The sequence below is a fragment of the Pelophylax lessonae genome, assembly GCF_965119305.1.
Source record: "Pelophylax lessonae genome assembly, chromosome: 9".
NCBI classification, from domain to species: Eukaryota; Metazoa; Chordata; class Amphibia; order Anura; family Ranidae; genus Pelophylax; species Pelophylax lessonae.
Window position 1 is genome coordinate 63,805,686 of NC_138776.1, and position 19,589 is coordinate 63,825,274.

General features: G+C 41.4%; 1 protein-coding gene across 1 annotated transcript in view; it reads right to left on the minus strand.

Annotated features, from left to right (window-relative positions):
* ADAM12 (ADAM metallopeptidase domain 12) overlaps positions 1-19,284 on the minus strand; it is a 1,097,024-nt gene extending 1,077,740 nt beyond the window's left edge. The window contains exon 1 of the mRNA XM_082269366.1: positions 19,017-19,284. Coding sequence (XP_082125492.1) covers positions 19,017-19,119 — 103 coding nt within the window. The 5' untranslated portion in view covers positions 19,120-19,284. The remainder of the gene's footprint in view (positions 1-19,016) is intronic.
* Between the last annotated feature and the right edge of the window lie 305 nt (positions 19,285-19,589).

Genomic DNA, 19,589 nt, shown 5'->3' on the forward strand with positions numbered 1-19,589 from the left:
GTGTGACTTTTGGGAATTCTGTACCAAGCAGACAGAAAGCAGAGAGGAAATGAGCGTTTGAGAACATAACAAATACACTAAGCGGAGCTGATGGAAGTTGCATAACTAATGAGAAATTAAACAGAGAAAATGATTTGTAGCCTTTGGATCTAGTATCAGGTAAATGCATTAGGCACGGTGTTAGTTTTAACACGGTACGCGCAAGTCGTAGCTAATGACACATATTAACAAACTGTGATTAAGCGCTAAGTCGCTAGAAATACCAGACCTAATTGGAAGGGTGATTAAATAGCCTGATGCTATTTATGTTCAAATACCTTTCTGATACACCTACAAGTGTTATCTGATAGATGGAAAACGACACGTGTGTTTTCTTATACATACATGCAGGCTGTGTAGCATCAAAGTTTGAAGTTCAAAGTTTAAAAAAAAAAAAAAAAAGATCAACATTGAATAATTTTTAGCATATGTGCATATGTCTTCACTTTTTCCAAGAGGAATACATGTATTTTCTCTGGGGAAAAAAGCTAGTTGACTGGCTGTTATGCAGACCTTCTGGCTTCAGTACTTTTAAGCCCCATGCACACATGCAATACCATTGCACAGAGCAGGTAAGTTTAATATATTTTGTTATTTTAGAGAAAAAAAATTATCTTTACAGCCACATTTAGCCCTGTTGCATGGAGCTGTGGTCTTTAGCTGTGGGCAGAGGGCACAAGTGTCCAACCAGCCCTGGTAGCCTCGCAGACCCTAAGAGAGGCACTGACAGATGCTGTGGATGGGTGGGGCTGGATGGTGCACCTAGTGGTGCTTGCACTTGGGGCAGTATGCACCCAGGGCCGAATGCCAAGAATACAGACTTTTATTAATTGTGTAAAATACCTGCTCCCTCATCACATTCAGTGGTTTCTCCTGCTGGCTTGTACATCACTACAAATCAGGTATTCGACCCATCCAAATGGTCAAATACTTGTAGCAACCAGGGAAGAGGCAATATTTCAGCAAACAGGCTGCTGAAAAGGTAAGTATAGTGGCTCTTCTTTTAGCAGGTATGTAATTCCAGGGCTTTTTTTTCAGCTGGAACTTGGTGGAACCCAGTTCCACCACCTCTGGCTCAGGTCTTCTGCTTTCTGCTCAGCACTACCACTTGTAAACATAGAACTCCGGCTTTTGTGTTTACAAGTGACAGCTTGTCTCCCAACGACTCCTACAGATCTGATCTCCTGTGCGGCTCCCACTAAGACCAGATAGGGACATGGGAGATGTAGGTTCCTAGGGTGAAGTGCGGATGACCACACCCCCACTGGATGATCTCCCTGCAAGTGAAAAAGGTGGAGCCACTTATAGTGTGTGGTGAGGTACTAGAGCTGGCTGGGTGCTTCAGCTTAGTACAGCAACAATAGTAAGACATGTGAAAGATGGTGGAGTTTTTAGGGTGGGGGGGGCGAAGATGGAGGCAGTGGAGGGGGGGGGGGGTTGCATACAGAGGTCAAAGCTGAAGAGGAGTGAAGGTGAGATGTGGATGGGGATGCAGAGCTAAGCAGCTGTGGAAGAAGGCTTAACTATGCACTCTGTATACAGCGCACTCCTGAACTCTGCACTCTGTATGTAATGCACTCCTGGTATTTAATGCCCCTTTAAGACTCTTCCACTCTTAGTGAAATTTGACCACACCCAGTATTGGATGCAGTTTGAAGGGGCTGTGTGGGGTTTGAGGGTTTTGGGTTTTTTTTTTTTTGGGGGGGGGGGTCATGTTTGAGTTCCTGCACCTATTTTCGGAGAAACAAAAGCCCTGTGTAATTCTATACAGATAACCCTGTGTTGACATGGTAACTTAGAATGTATGTATTGAAGTTGAACACACTTGTAGTAATTGCAGGCTCCTAGGAAATATACCCTGGCTAAGTCAGTTTTATGAGATGACCATTAGATTGGCAGGATTATGACACCAGAGGTTCATTCACTGCATTTAGATTTCTGAAATAGAAATCTGTGCTTACCGAATACAGTTTATGGGCTATGTCTCTGCAGCAGCATTGCAGTTTAGCAATAATAATAAATCTATCTCCTTTGGGCCAGCTGTTAGGAAAGAAAGTTTGCCTCATAGAATAAGATGTGACCTTCAACTCAATAAATATATTGACGTTTGACCATCTCCAGCCTGTGCCCAACTGGAACAATGCCATCTGTGATTATAGCCTGACGGATTTCATAGGAATGTGGGAATTGTCCATTACATGGCTGTGTGCAGTACAATACACAGAACGCAGCTCTATAGTGTACTGGGTGGTGGCTCTTATCATTGTGTAATGCGTTGTCCAGATGTTCCTTATCAGAAGATGAATGCTGATTTCCAGTAATATAATTAGCCAATAGCCAGTCGCAGTGTTATTACTCTGTACATAGCATGCCCTAATCTTAACCTAAAGAAACTATGCACAAATGATGACCCTTATTGAATACCTGTCATTTTGCTAGCATGTGGTGTGTGTGATATGGCGGATCTACTATGATAATTACTAATTTTGTTTTGTTTTGTTTTTTTTTTTTTTCCTCTGAAGCCAGCATAGAGATAAGCATTTTGTGACATGTTCATAGGATACAAATGAGAACGCATTAAAGCATATGAGTACAGGTCCTACAGTACTGGTAATTTATTTATTTGCATGCTCTGGACATTGAGCAGCACTGTCTGTATTATCGCTACAATCAATGCCATATGCAATGCTCCAAAATGGACAGTGCCAATACATGCACTCAGAGGGGGTTCATGGTCCCGGGAAAACAATATTAACTAAAGTAATCCTAACAAAATCATCAGAACTATGCAACTATCATTTCATGTGTATGGGTACCTTTAACAGATGTGAATACTGTGTATTTCAGCACATGGCCAGTGCGCAGATGTGGCCCTGTATGAGGAGATGCTGCAAAATTCACATTGCTAACATTGTCATCCTAGTTCTGTATTGGCCTTACCTTATGTGAGACACTTAGATTATCTGTACTGATTGATGTCAGTTGCACTTTCACTCTGCTCCACATCTAGGTCAAACAATTAGAAACGGTGACTCAAACATCTTTAGGGTCCATGTACACGGGACGCTGGAAATGGCCGTTTAGGAGCAGTTGGGCGTTTTTTTTAGAAGCCCCTGAACCCATCTAAATTTTATCTTATCTGTCCATGTACACCAGGTCGTTTACAGTCATTTGCAGGCAGTTGCGTTCAGGGACTTTTTTTAGAACGCAATTATTTGCGTTCGAACGTGTGTTTCCCGGCGTTTCAAGTGCAAAAACGCGACGAACGTGTCCGAACGTGACTGAACGCAATGACCCGCGTTTAGCATTCGGGTTTTTCCATTTTAAAGGGGAATAATTTTTTTGACCTCTAGGAACGGTTCTAAACGCAAACGCCCGCTAAATGCGGGTACAAACGTGACCGAACGGACGTTTCAAACGTCCTAAAAATTCCAGCATTCAAAGGAACTTTTAACAACGTCCCATGTACATGGAGCCTTAGAAGTAGCTGATAGTGCAAGTGGGAACTCATACTTTCGGAACAGACTGGGAGCTTTGACTAGTCATGGACCAACTAGTTGATGAGGAAGTGCAAGTGAAAACGTGGCTTACAAAGTAGCCTAATGGTATATGTGTAGTGTTGGAAATTGTATGTTGAAAGGTGCTGCCTTTTGGTATGCATGTTTTAGGGTGTTTTGGATAGGTGATAAACCCCATTATACCAGTGAAAGTGAACCTATGCTTTGTCCATGCAGGGTAAAACACAGCTATCAGAAGGTGCTGAGAAGCATCTTTAGTCCCATGTGAAACTCCAAATCTTAGACTGTACTTGGGGTCAGAGGGGTAACTAGAACCTTCAGGGCCCGGTGCAAGAAACCATGAAGGGCTCCCCTGACCCTCCTCTCCGAGCCCGGTGATGGAACACCTGGGCACGGTCGCAAGTGCCCTGGTAGTTCCGCCACTGGTGTCAGTAGTTTATTTATTTATTTATTTTACCTTTTTTTTTTTTTTTTTTTTAATTGTATTTTTTTTACAATTTTTTAAGGAATCCCATTGGGGGGCTTTACTGAGATATCAGGGGTCTAAACAGACTTCTGATGTTCCACCTTTGAGACAGAGAAAGGAGATTGAGGACACAGCCCCCAATCTTCATCTTTGCAGCCTCAGCTGCTCAGAATGAATGGACAGGAACAGCTCTCTGTACAGAGCTTCCCATTCATTCAGAAACTGAAGCATAGTAAATACAGCTTACTATTCCTCAGTTTTGAATAAACAGAGTCAGTGATTGGTAGCACTATCATGACTACACACTGATATTTAAAGGTACACAGGACATATCACTTCAAAATGATATATGTATTAATTATTTGTCATGCTAAGGCCAGCCACAGAAGGAGTGGTTTTCTTTCCTGCAACCACTGGTCGCTGAACTGGGCAAAATTCAAACTGTTTATGGCCGGCTTAGCCTGGGGCAACATGGGCTGTCCTTTCTCATTACTGCTCATCTTAAATTGTCAAACCCTCAACTTCCATTTTCCAGTTACTGCCCTGATTGTTTTTATAATGATCAAATCAGAAGGGACATGACCTGTTTTATTTCTCACTTTTGTAGTTGATTAGTTTTTGGTTATTTGAATTCTTAACAGTGAAATTTAGAGCACACTTCATTCAGACTTTTTAGTAAGCTTAGTAAGCTATTTTTTGACACCCGAATGAAAGACCCAGGGACCTAAGGTTCTTTTGAAGCATAATCAGTGTGGAATAGCTATTAGGACATTTTTAAAAGTAGCCTGTTGGAATTGAACTATGGGATTTGCCATCATGGCTTGCTTTTAAAGGGTTGTCACCCTATAATTTGGCTAGAATAGTTCTCTTCAAAATTAAAAGTTGTGTGCTTACTTCTCCAGAGGCCTGTACTTCCTAAATGCTGTAGCCTCTTCCAGACTCTTCAGTAATCAATACTTCCTGCAGTTTCTGATACCTGTTGGGGGCTGGAAAGATTCTGCCCTGCAGGGAACTGCTTTGGCCAAATTTTTGGGGTGCGTGAAAGTTGCTTTAAACATATAAATTCTGGGGCTGTCATCTTAACCCTGTCAGAAAAGAAAATGAGTGCTATTCAGCACCTCACTCCTGCGCTCAGAACCCGGTTCTCAGGCTGCCTCAATCCCGGAACTCGTACTTACACTTGGCATCCAATATGGCTAGGCTTTGCTGCCCCTTACGACCAGGGCGGTCAACCAGACACTGTAGATATAAAACAAAGAAAAGGGCGCACCAGCCTAGCGCATTATCCTCAGCGAGTTTATTTAAAATATCAAGATAAAAATCGGCTACTCACAAACATACGTAGAAAACAAGCATATCAGTTCCATAAAGCCGCCTCATTATAGGAGTCCAATATCTCATAGAAGCAGAGGGCTGACGCGTTTCGAGGCTGTGCCTCTTCCTCAGAGCCTGGAGGCCATGTCCAAGTCTATGGCTTAAATATAGTGTGGTAAACCAGGCCTCCACATGACCCTTAGGGATGTGGGAGGAGATATCGCCCAAATGGGCGTGGCTACATAGCTAGTTGCCAAAAGCATAACAGATGTTGATTAGCGAACCCTAAACATCCAATGACTCTACTGGTGTGCTACCCAATCAATAGCATCTTCCCAACTCATCTGGAGTTTTGCATAATGGTACATTAAGAATAGCGCAATCTAAATATTGCAATAAGTCAGGACAATACACTGCTCTGTCAGTGCTGCACGAAACAACCCCTCCTTCTCTCACGGTACATGCGTGACACCAGGGGCTGGAAAATCAGTCAGGCGCATAATGGTTCACTTATATTAGTAATATTACTCACGCTGCCGCCTGTGAGTATCAAGGATTCGTACTTGCAGGGGAGTAATGCATAGGGCCAATGTACCAGGTTAAAAGATTATTGTTATTATTATCTGGGGTAATCTGATGAACCCCTCATTATTGTGTGTAAGAGATGTGATGCTATACACTTTACCTGGGGATGTCTCGATGCTCATCAAAGGTGAAGCATCACTACTGGATTGCTCCGATCGTGGCCCAGCCGATGGTGGAACGCACGCCGCTCATACCGGAACTGCCATGCGTTCCACCGTATGACATCACTTCCGCCCGTAAGAATGGTGACGACTTCCGCCCTTCTGCATATCCGGGCGGTGAGACGCAACCACCGGATCCAGAAGGGAGGGAAACTGTGCGAACAGGGGGTGGAACAATCTGACGACAGTCCCAGTGCGCACCACGTCCCATCTCCACGGCGCACACACAGTAACAATGAGAGAAGGAAGGAAGGGTGGATGCTCCGCCTTGATTAAGCCAAAAAAATATATATTAATTTAAAATCAAACATTTTAAGCCGGGATGTGTAATCAAATGACAATATACTGTAGTCCCTACTCAATCCTTTCGGACTCAAATGAAAATCTGTCAAGATGGGAGTTGTATGGGAAGCACACCAGCATGAGATGGACCAGAGTCAAAGATAATATTGCTGTATAGGCAATCCAATATAATAGACAAAAATAGTGAAATTAATAAAAGACAATAAGCTGATAATATTGCTTAGTAAGCCAGCATAAAATCACATATGTAAAAATGCCATATGACAACACACATATTGTACAATTATAATAAATACAGTGATGGATGTATATATAATGTAATAAAACAATTGATAGAAATGTGTATATATAGATATATATATGTTTAAAATATATATACAAATCACTTATTAAATGTGGTATGTAAAACCTTTGACGCAAATATAGGCGTACTGTACCTCCTCTAAAAACAAACCTTAAAAAATGAAGAAATTGGAGAAATTAGCTCAATAATCTATCGAGAGACCCTATAAGCTTAGGTGCTAGACCTAAGAAACAGCCTACTGTGCCATCTGGAACAAGGATTACTAGGTTCAGTACAATATATAACAACAAAGCTTTCAGTATACAGCGCACTCTGAAGCGCAACTGGAACATTCTGAAACAAGATCCAGTTCTGGGATCTCTCCTCCCCCCGGTTCCAGAGGTGGTTTTCAGAAAACCTAGAGACCTTAGGAGTCAGATTGCCCCTAGTAGGGTTAGGAAGAACAAGGTCCGTAGTGCCGTCACCTTGAGTAATCCGTGGTTCACTGTGTTTGATCAAAAGGGCAGTTTTAGGTGTGGAGTAAGGAATTGCGGAACCTGCTCATATATGTGGCACAGAAAGAGGGAAGTCTCTGGGTTGGATGGCCGGAGTACGAAAATTAAACAATTTATAAATTGTGGTACCAATTACGTGGTCTATGGTATCGTCTGCCCGTGCAACCTACTCTATGTGGGCCGAACTATACGGCCCCTTAGAGTAAGGTTTGGTGAACACAAGTGCAGTATCCTGAATAGGAAAACGAAGGCAGGAATAAAAGACCGCAACAGTTACTCCATACCTCGCCACTTTGAGCAGCACCACGAAGGGGACCCGACGGGCCTACGGGTCTTCGGCATTGAGTCAATAGCCAAGGACCCCGATGAGGGAGCCAGATTTCAGAAGTTGTGTAGGCGAGAGTCGTACTGGATCTTCACCCTAGGGTCCATGTCCCCGGGGGGATTGAACGAAGATCTCGAGATCCAGAGCGTGCTGTAGTGCCATCCAGCGCGTTCTTCCTTTCCACCCTCTTTTTCCAGGTGTGCTCTTGCTCCCTTGGCCCCCGTGCAGCTATATTCTGCCTCTCCCTCGTGGCTCCGCCCTAAGGTTGTTCATCACCTATTTTCTGTTTTCTTTTGAGGGGCTCACACGTGTATGCTTGTATGCACGTGTGTATATGTATATGTGTGTGGTCTTACATTAGACCTTACTCTTACATTAGACCCAACTATCCTTGGTCCCCCCATTGGCTCTCTGTATGAGCAATAACGTAGGTTCCCCCCCCCCCTTTTTCTTATATAGGGTCTCTCGATAGATTATTGAGCTAATTTCTCCAATTTCTTCATTTTTTAAGGTTTGTTTTTAGAGGAGGTACAGTACGCCTATATTTGCGTCAAAGGTTTTACATACCACATTTAATAAGTGATTTGTATATATATTTTAAACATATATATATCTATATATACACATTTCTATCAATTGTTTTATTACATTATATATACATCCATCACTGTATTTATTATAATTGTACAATATGTGTGTTGTCATATGGCATTTTTACATATGTGATTTTATGCTGGCTTACTAAGCAATATTATCAGCTTATTGTCTTTTATTAATTTCACTATTTTTGTCTATTATATTAGATTGCCTATACAGCAATATTATCTTTGACTCTGGTCCATCTCATGCTGGTGTGCTTCCCATACAACTCCCATCTTGACAGATTTTCATTTGAGTCCGAAAGGATTGAGTAGGGACTACAGTATATTGTCATTTGATTACACATCCCTGGTTAAAATGTTTGATTTTAAATTAATATATATTTTTTTGGCTTAATCAAGGCGGAGCATCCACCCTTCCTTCCTTCTCTCATTGTTACTGTGTGTGCGCCGTGGAGATGGGACGTGGTGCGCACTGGGACTGTCGTCAGATTGTTCCACCCTCTGTTCGCACAGTTTCCCTCCCTTCTGGATCCGGTGGTTGCGTCTCACCGCCCGGATATGCAGAAGGGCGGAAGTCGTCACCATTCTTACGGGCGGAAGTGATGTCATACGGTGGAACGCATGGCAGTTCCGGTATGAGCGGCGTGCGTTCCACCATCGGCTGGGCCACGATCGGAGCAATCCAGTAGTGATGCTTCACCTTTGATGAGCATCGAGACATCCCCAGGTAAAGTGTATAGCATCACATCTCTTACACACAATAATGAGGGGTTCATCAGATTACCCCAGATAATAATAACAATAATCTTTTAACCTGGTACATTGGCCCTATGCATTACTCCCCTGCAGGTACGAATCCTTGATACTCACAGGCGGCAGCGTGAGTAATATTACTAATATAAGTGAACCATTATGCGCCTGACTGATTTTCCAGCCCCTGGTGTCACGCATGTACCGTGAGAGAAGGAGGGGTTGTTTCGTGCAGCACTGACAGAGCAGTGTATTGTCCTGACTTATTGCAATATTTAGATTGCGCTATTCTTAATGTACCATTATGCAAAACTCCAGATGAGTTGGGAAGATGCTGTTGATTGGGTAGCACACCAGTAGAGTCATTGGATGTTTAGGGTTCGCTAATCAACATCTGTTATGCTTTTGGCAACTAGCTATGTAGCCACGCCCATTTGGGCGATATCTCCTCCCACATCCCTAAGGGTCATGTGGAGGCCTGGTTTACCACACTATATTTAAGCCATAGACTTGGACATGGCCTCCAGGCTCTGAGGAAGAGGCACAGCCTCGAAACGCGTCAGCCCTCTGCTTCTATGAGATATTGGACTCCTATAATGAGGCGGCTTTATGGAACTGATATGCTTGTTTTCTACGTATGTTTGTGAGTAGCCGATTTTTATCTTGATATTTTAAATAAACTCGCTGAGGATAATGCGCTAGGCTGGTGCGCCCTTTTCTTTGTTTTATATCTACAGTATCTTAACCCTGGCTTCACTACTTAGCAAGTCTCTAAATTACAACAAGCATGCTGAGCAGGAGCTTTTATAGACTTCAATGGCTATATGCTTGCTTCAGGTCATTGACTTGCTATGTAGTAAAGCCGGGGTTTAGAGAACAGCCCGGGAAGCTGAAATTAAAAAAAAAAACTACTATGCTTTTTTTCTTCCAGGTTCTATATTAACAGAAAAATGAAAAAAAAAAAAAAAAAAACCCTTTACTGGATTGGGATTAGATTAGAGAGCCATACAAAACAAATTTACAATGTAAGCAAGTCCATGATGGGACAATGGGAATCTTACTATATTTCCACTACTGTGGAGAATCCTTTTTATTTCTGAAAATTAAAAACCAATGAAGATACATTTATGCTGTCTTGAGAAAGTGTCAGCAATATACAGAGCTTTTGGTGATATAACTGGAATATCATGTAATAATATTATGCATTATGTATATTATTATGGATATTATGTAGCAATAAACATCCATTTGTGGTATAATTTAGTTAGTTCCAATAAACATATCTATTTTTCCACCATACCATTAATTGTAAAGATAATGTGTTTGGTTATCCGTACTCTGATTTAATTTTCGAGTTACATTCTTTTTCCGCCCCCTCAGATTCGCTGTAGAATATATTGCTGCATTATTAATAGAAGATAATAAGTGGTGAAACGGCCTTTCGATGGAGTGAAATTAGTTCCTTATAAATAACGTATTACTTGCAGGAATTAAGACCATTCATCTGAAAAATAGCAGAGAAATTCTGCAAGTCCGGGACTTTTTATGAAACAATATCCTCTGAAAAGCAGAATCATCATTCTCGGGCTTTTGGGGTCTAAAAAGATGAAAAATGTTACAACCCAATCTCACTTACTCAATAAGGCTGTACAAAGAGTTATGGGGTAAGATGTGCAATAACCTGAACGAATCAATTACTATCTTAACTGTGCCTTATGCACATTATTATTGCTCTTTGCTTGCTGAACAATCCATATTGGTCTCACTTTTACAAGTTCCTGAAATAGAAATGGTCTTTGCCCTGAAAAAAAAATTGCAAAAAAAAATCAGAGTCTTGGAGAAATGTGTTCAACATATTCTTCAAATGCATCATCTACAGTATTTGGTTGCTACCTAACAATACAGATCATTTTAATTATTAGCGCACATCCACTTAAAGCGGTTGTAAACCTAAAAAAAAAAAAAAACCCTGCAAGACAAAGGCATAATGAGCTAGTATGCATCGCATACTAGCTCATTATGAATTACTTACCTTAGAACGAAGCCCCGACACGGACCCCCGGACACCGCTGTGGGAGCTGACATGATCCCTCTGCGTCTCTTCCGGGTTCGGCGGCTCCGACGCTGTGATTGGCCGGAGCCACGATGACGTCACTCCGCGCATGTGCGCGGGAGTCATTTTCCGGCAAGCTCCCTGCAAGGAAAGCTGAAGGTCCGCCGACGTTCAGAGTGCATGCGCCGCTCGCGTGAGCGGCTGCATGCAGTGCAAATATCTCCTAAACCGTGCCATTTTATAGGCTTACCTGTAGTTAAAAGTGGAAAAAGCAGTATACTGCTGCTTTAAGGCTCCATTTACACCTGGGCGTTTTCAGCTCCAAAAACGCTCAAAAGAAACGCTTCCAAAACGCCCAACAAGTAAAACCCCATTCATTTAAATGGCCCCTGTTCACATCTGAGCATTTTGCAAAACGCCTGTAGCTGAAAAAAGTACATGAGCTTCTTTTTGGGCTGATTACCAGCGTTTTTGATAGATGTCAATGAAAAACGCCTGAAAAAATCGCGGTAAAATCGCGGTAAAAATCGCGGTAAAATCGCGGTAAAAAAACGCTACGCTCAAGTGTGAATGCAGCCTAAGAGCTAGGTGTTACTAAACCTAGGACCCTGCATTGTCTATATTGGGACTCACGCAGTACACAAAACATGTAAATGCAATTACAGTAAAACCTTGGATTGAGAGTAACTTGGTCTGAGAGTGTTTTGCAAGACAAGCAAAAATTTTTCTTAATACATTTTGACTTGATAAATGAGCAATGTCTTGATATACAAGTAGCATCATGTCAAAACTGAGTATAAAAGAGAAGAGATGTGACTCTACGTGGTTGATGATTAAAACAGGCACATCTAAGTATGCAGGCATCTGGGGTAAAGCTGTCCACATAGACCATCCTCTGCACTGCCATCGTTGTCATCCCTTCATTGCTGTGCTCAATGAGTTCTTTAAACCTCGCTTTCTGATGACTTATGCCCTGTACACACTATCAGATTATCTGAAGACTTTTGTCTTTAGATTTACCTTTTCTATGTAGTGCAAGGGCCTGCCGGATTGCATACAAATTGAAAGTGTTTAGGTTTGACCTCATATTATATGGTTTTGGTAAGTCTGCAGACAAAGTCTTCAGATAATCTGATAGTGTGTACAGGGCATTATCTGCAGGGTTGTCTTCCCGGTCACAACTGCAGACTGACAGTGGTGAAAGATAGCGGTGCGGACTGGAGGACGGTCTATGTGGACAGCTTTACCCCGGATGCCTGCATCCTTAGATGTGCCTGTTTTAATCATGAACCATGTGAGTTGCTAAATGTTGAACCATTAAATGTAACCATATTGCTACACTTAGGGGCACCTCTCTTCTTTTTTATACTCTTTGGCTCCTGCTGGATTTTGCTTCCAATCCCCTTGTGGAGGCGGCCATTTGTGGATGGACATTTTATGGTTACACAACCTATCACAATTCTATAATCTTTTTATATGGACTGTAAACTGAAGGAGTTATGAATAAATGGTTGTGGAACAAATCATCTGAGTTTCCATTATTTCTTATAGGGAAATTTGCTTTGATATATGAGTGCTTTGGATTATAAGCATGTTTCTGGAATGAATTATGCTTGATAATACAATAATACTGTATTAGTAAAATGTAAAATGCTAAATACCTTTTCTCATCAGCAGTATATAGCAATCTTGTGACTTCTATCAGTGTCTGGTTAAAGCTCATATGGGGAGTTTTTATTCTCCTCTGACTGTCCTAAGAGGCTGCATGACCCCTGACCCTCTGTCTGGACAGCGCTGATTGGCCCTGTGCTGATCACATGCACCCTCCCAAAAAACAAAAAAACAACTCTCTAGAAATACACACCAAACTGAGCATGTGCAGAATGACTCCAAAGGCTCTGTACTATCAGGAGATGGATTAGGGACTGTGGAAGAAGGGGAGCATCAGAGAAGACAGGATAAAACAGCCTTTTTACACAATGCGCAGGATTCACCCCTTAGGTTCCACTGTGAGTATAACAAGCATGCTTTACTGCATATACAGACTGATTTTACTGTTATGGGTTTTGGGACACTTTAAGCTAAGTTCACCTTACCTGGTAAACTCACCCCAAGTCCTTAGAGCAGGCTCCTTATAGATTCTTGTAGGCATCAGCAAATTACTGTAGAATCCCAAGGATTGCCAAAACCCAGGACTCTCTAATATGCAAAAAGCATCCAGAATGTAATCAGTAATGCCACTGTGGTTTACAATTGGTAATAAGTGCATTGGCTAGCTAAACGTAATGTCCTAAAGTAGGGTGCCAAGAGCATACCCACTCCAGCTCTTGTTGCTATTTGTGTTTGATCTGTAGTAGTGCATCACTTCTATTGCAGAGAAACCTTGTTTTACAACCAATGTACCAGCGCCACAGCTCCTCAAGCAGTCAATAGTGCCCGCCGTAGATTCACATCACCAATCCTGTCACTGGCAGCAATTTTTTGTGTTCCCCTGCTAGTAAAATTTCAGAAGAATCTTGCTCTCCAACAAGGGAGCAACAGTAGAGCAATGCCTTAGGCTTCCTATACAAATTCTGCGGCCGCGGTTCACAGCATCAGGTGCGAATCAGGCCTGCATTTTTGCCTGAATTCCCACCTGAATCGAAACAATAGATGCACAGGCCCCACTTTAAATGTTGACCACGACTGCCCTGTAGCTGTGTGAACCGGCTCCATTAAGAGCCGGTCACACTCTCCTGTCATGCGATTTGGATGTGGGGAAACCTGCATCCAATTCGATTATGTGTGAACCCGGCCTTACTATTCTTGTCTGGAGAAGGAGTGATGACCTACTGTACAGGAAGGTGATTTCTTTACCCTCCTAGCTCTCCTGTCACTGATGAGATGGCGCTAGTGATAGGATTGCCAATGTGACATGGGCCAATTCTCCAGTTGTGACAGAGAGAGCAATCAGGTATAGCCCATACTGCTATAAAATAGCTAGAATATGTATCTGAGTGAACTATTCTGAGTGCACATAAGGCTTCATTCATATTAGAAATGCATTCACTAATAAAGACAAAATAATGCTGCAAGTATTAAAGTAAAAGGTGTTAAAATTGATTGTTACATTTTGGGTTTGTCTTTTTTGTCCTTTGCTCACGTTTGGCAGTACTCTGCTAAAGGGTGTCCTCTTTTCCCATCTATGACAGTTGGGAGATAGACAAGCATGTCAGTGAGGTATGGGTACATTTTTGTTTCCCAATCAGAACCAATAGGCCAGTAATTATCTGCACTTAGCACATCTCTTGCTTCACATAGCAACCATCTCTGCTGACTTGTTAGATTAATGGAGTGTGCTAGGTTTAAATTAAGGGCAGCGTGGTAAACCGAGCATTAACTTTGTATTCATAAATTTATCATGAGGGAATAATGGTATGTGTGTTAATATTAAATCCTGCCCTCTGCTAGCATAATTATATCAACTCACTATTGCATTGTCTAGTTATTTCATAACCTTTTATATAATTACCTTTATTGCACGTTCAATAGTGCTTGTGACTAGCTTGTACTTAAAGCAGAATATATTTGTCCCAGCAACTCACTTTCAGCATGCCATGGGTTAGTCGAGCTAGAACAGATATTTTTGTTTTGGGTGTGATCTGGTGGGCTGAATCACCCATTAACTTCTTATATAGCTCAGGAGTTCAGCATTTATATCTCCCCTCAGATTTTTTAGTTCCCAGCCACAGAGTCTTTCTGTCCCATCATAAAGAGAAATCCAAAAAAGAAGTGAGACCCCTCATAAAGTTTGAGGCATTTAGGGAAACTCAGGTACAGAGATCATGTTCATTGTGACTTCTACATATGGATTCTGCTGTTGAAGCTTAATGACAATTTGACAGCTTTATATGTATCAGTGTAAGGCTGGCCATGCATTATACAATTTTCTTTAGATTTCCCTTCAACTATGTAGTGTAAGCCCCCACCAGTCCACTACCACACCTGGTACTTACATTATTTCGATACTATGTAGTGTAAGGGCCTGTCCGATTGCGTACAAATTAAAAGTGCTTATATATATATATATATATATGCATATTATTATATGGTTTTGGTAATTCTAAAGAAAAATTGTACAAGAAAATTGTATCATGTATGGGCAGCCTACTGCTGACACTGAAGACCACTGTCAAAAGCCCCTAAAACAGATTGCATTGCTCCATAATTTAACATTTCTAGCCTTTGTTCCTTCATTTTCCCTGGTGTTTCTGCCAGTAATATACTTCCTGTACTAGCATGAAAACACTCATTCACCATACAGTATCTGACAACAGAAACCAGAGAGGACTACGGAACTACACCCCTCTCCTTTTGTACATAACATGGGAGGAGCATTGGTCTGTAGTTCTAATGCCCCGTACACATGCATCGATAGTTGGCCGTGAATTTTCGGCCAACGTCCGATCGGCCGATTTTCGGCTTGTTAGTATGATGCTTCTGACAACCGACTCTTCTTTTTGGCCGAAAAAAAATCTAGTGTGCAGGCTATAAAATTTTTGTTGGCCGTCACCACAACGGCCGATTTTCCGTCAGTCAGTACAGATTTCGGCAGACAAAAATCTGATGAGCAAGACTGGGCATGCTCAGAGATGAATAAACACACGGAACGTAAACCATCACATGACATCACTTCTGAAGTAGATTTTTGACGGCCGAGAAAATTCATGTGCAGTCTAGAGCACATTTCAACCAACACAACAACACTGGAGAAAAGTCGGCCGATCGGTCGGCCGATAATCGTTGTGTGTGTACGAGGCATCAGAAATAACTGGGAATCATTGATAACAGTCAGCACAGGTAGAGGACACAGGAAGCTTACAAAATTTCTGGCAAGATCATCAGCTATTTTTTGTTAACTTATCAATCGGATATAACAAAAACACAAAAGTATGGGATTCTTAAGACCTAAGGTAAGGACACCACATCCAATCAAAAATAGGTTAAAATCAATAATGCCAAAAAGCAGACTTTTAAGGTGCCCCAAGGAATACACAAATACAATAGTTTATAAAATAAGAGAGGGGGGGGGGTGTACACAGTTTATTCATGCAAACTTTTAAAAATAAAGACAAACCAACATTAATCAAAAAAGACTTGACCATAAAACTCTCTCTGCATAAGTAATTCCTCCCTAGAAAATATGTATCAATACATGTTTGCATATAACCAGTAAACCTATGAAACACATATCCCCACTCTTGAGGGGCTCAATACATTTAATTTTCTTCATTGCTGTTGTATAACAGATATTTCTCTACACGTTTTGCAGGATTCACCACATGCTTCTTCAGGAGAACAGAGAGATGTAATACTATGCAGAATATAGAAAGTAGAATCAAATTGGTCTGGGCATGTCCACATGGAGCACACACCAAGTCTCTAGAATTTAGCAGCCTAGGGCATGGGGGCACCTCAAGCTAGTCCCCCCCACATGCAAACACAAAGTAACAACCAAACAGGACCCCAACATAATTATGCCAACAATATTACCCTGATGGCAACATACAACATTTCAAAACAAGGATTTGAAATGTTATGGGCATGTACTGACCAATCAAATCAAACCAAATATATGGGTGCCAAAGTTAAAAGACAAATATGCCATTCAAGGTTGATCCCCCAGCCAAGGATGTAGAAAAATGGAGGCGACCAAAGAGCCATTTCACCTAAAATGTAAGGTCCATATGCACACATGCTCCTCCAGCAGCTGCTGAATATTTGAGGCCTGGTGTGTTCTCCAAGTGGATGTGCCCAGCCTAACTTATTTTTACTTAGTATATTCTGCATAGTATTGCACCTCTTTGCTCTCTGTTCTACTGAAGAAGCAGATGGCGACTCCTGTGAAATGCATAAAGAAACATATACTATACAACAATAGAGAACATTTCATTAATTAAACCCCCGAGAGTGGGGATAGGTGTTTTAGAGTAAATGTTTTACTGGTTATATGCAAATACACATTTATATACTGTATATTTTCTAGAGAGATATTACCGTACTTATGCAGAGAGAGTGTTATGGCCAAGCCTTTCTTGATTAATGCTGGTTTGTCTTTAACTTAAAATTTGTGTATGAATAAACTCTGTGGGATGTACATACCCCCCTATTTTAAACCTATTGTATTTGTGTATTCCTTGAGGCACCTTAAAAGTGCACTTTTAATAGACCAAAAGGGACCCCATATTACATTTACATTTTTGGGTTTACATACACTTCAAGTAAAAACCCAGGCATAAAGAGTAATGATGTGCAGTAACTTATGCTAACCAATCACTGGTTGCTCTTTATTGGTCTGACTATACTAAACATTGGGGATTTGAGTTCTAAGTGCCTGATAGGGCCTATGGTCTTTGGGTTGTGGTTCTACTGCTTTGGCTCCAACACAATAATACATATGTTAGATCATGTTTAAGCTGTCATTACTAAGGTGATGGAAGTATTACAGTGTTTTTTTTTTGTATTTCCATACATGCCTACAGAATGCCAACTCTTTTATTACAGCCCTGTGTCAATATGATGCTGTGTGCAGTAAAGTTTGCTGCACCAAAAAAAGTCAAGATTTGGAGCCTTAAATAAGTTGGACTATATTGGATGGTTGAAACCAGAATATAGAACACAAGAGCGCTGACGGACGGGTATATTATATTATATATATTATATTGGATGGTTCACTGTTGTTTTCCGCTGATCAGATAAAAGTTGCCATGTACGTCAATGGCCATGAAGATAGCAATAAGGATACACTGTAAAGTTTAACTCTTCCAGCAATCAGAAATGGCGAGGGTTCATTGATGCCATAATACATGAAGCAATGTTAATTGTGCTAACACTCATTGCCATTCAGATTCCAATACAGTGCATTTGGATTCCATTAATTTATATTATGTCAGAACTAGTTTCAAAAAACTATTAGATGGGCACCTTAGAGACCACAACATACAGGGGTATACAATGTACGGTTAAAAGAAAACACACACACACATCATAGGTTGAACTGGATGGACTGATGTCTTTTTTCAACCTCACTAACTATGTAACTATGTAACAGCGGGACAACACATCCAATAAATGCAGCCCAACAAGATGCAGTGTAGCTAATTCACGAGAACATGCTCCATTTCCATGCAACGGTCTTCTGCCTCACCCTGTATTTTGCATTTGTTGCATTGTGTGAATAGGGTACAAGTAACTCTAATCTCCATTGAAAATAACTGCAATCTATTTAATTCAATGAAAAGCAACAATTAGCCATGGTGATGCTCTCAGGCTGTTGTGCCACTATTGCTTTCAGCATTTCTTTGTAAAGTGTACCATACATAGGCAGGACTTGTATGCGAATGCAGATGACGCTGACCGCTTTGGACTGCTGTCTGGTGGTATACGTGCTAATAATGATCAGATTGGAGCACAATTATAAGACAACATTAGAGAAGTTAGAGATATAAGTTAGGTCATCGGCAAAGTTCAAGTAGCAATGAGACCTGATCATGCACAAGTATATGATGACGCTGGAATGTCAAGGTGTCAAAGCAAGTGACACCTTTGCCATGTAACCTGTTGGAAAAGACAATTTACTGATACCTTCTCTTGTATAGCTGTCTCCTAACAGCTAACAGTAACCTTCTATGCTATATGGGAATGTTGCATCTTCTCAGAATTAATTGATTTGGTATCTTAAAGCTCCGGTTAAGTCTCCTAGAAGCCGCAGAGCCACAGGCTTCCCCCAGTCTCCAGTGCAGCCTAATTCACACATTATCAGCACTTCTACCCTGCAAGTAGAAAACAATCCGAGACTGTGCTCTACTTCTGCAGGGAATGAATTGGACTGCACTACAGAGACCGGCGAGTTTACTGACAGCGTTCAGAGAAAATTTAGTCGTGAAAACAGCAGAGAGAGCGTGGAGAAGGAGAGACGGCAGGAGAACAATAGGGACCGTGAGTGCAATCAGCAAAACAAAGTACAAGTTTTGCTTTTTTCTCTGAGAGGAACATAAAACTTGCCCAAGGCAGCAACAATACACAGTGTGCACGCGTTTACAAGAAAAGTATTTAAGCCTTACCTTGTGCTCTGGAAGAAATAAAAACACAGCTAGCACACATCAGCAGTATAAGTGTCTGGACTGGGAGAGAGAACGGCTGTTTTGTCTTGAGCTGTTCTGACATCTTATCCTGACTGAGAAAAAGCTTTCATCAGCTGTCTGAGCAGTACAGCACCATAATATACAGTTACAGGGGACGGGGATGCAGGATGTGAGAAATTTCCTGAATGCAGTTCAGTTAACCCCTCCTGCCTGACATGATCATCTAAGTCTTTCTACCCTTAAACTTTTTTTTTTTTTTTTTTTTGGCAGGAGGGGGAGAAATGTTGACCGTTGCAATAAATGAGCACACTGTCTGTTTTGGCCGGCGGGAGGCATTAAGATCGTTAGCGAAGGAAGGCAGGCCTAGGAAGGGTACTCATGCCAACATTTACAGTTCTTATTACAATGGAACAAATTATTGTCCTCAAGACTTTTCAGCCTCACTCTGCAGGATCCTAAAACCTACTGGTATAAAGAAGACCTTTTGTGTTTTCTGCAAGTCCAGAATCATTTTATCAGAGTGATGGAAACAACGGCTTTACAATTTGTCTG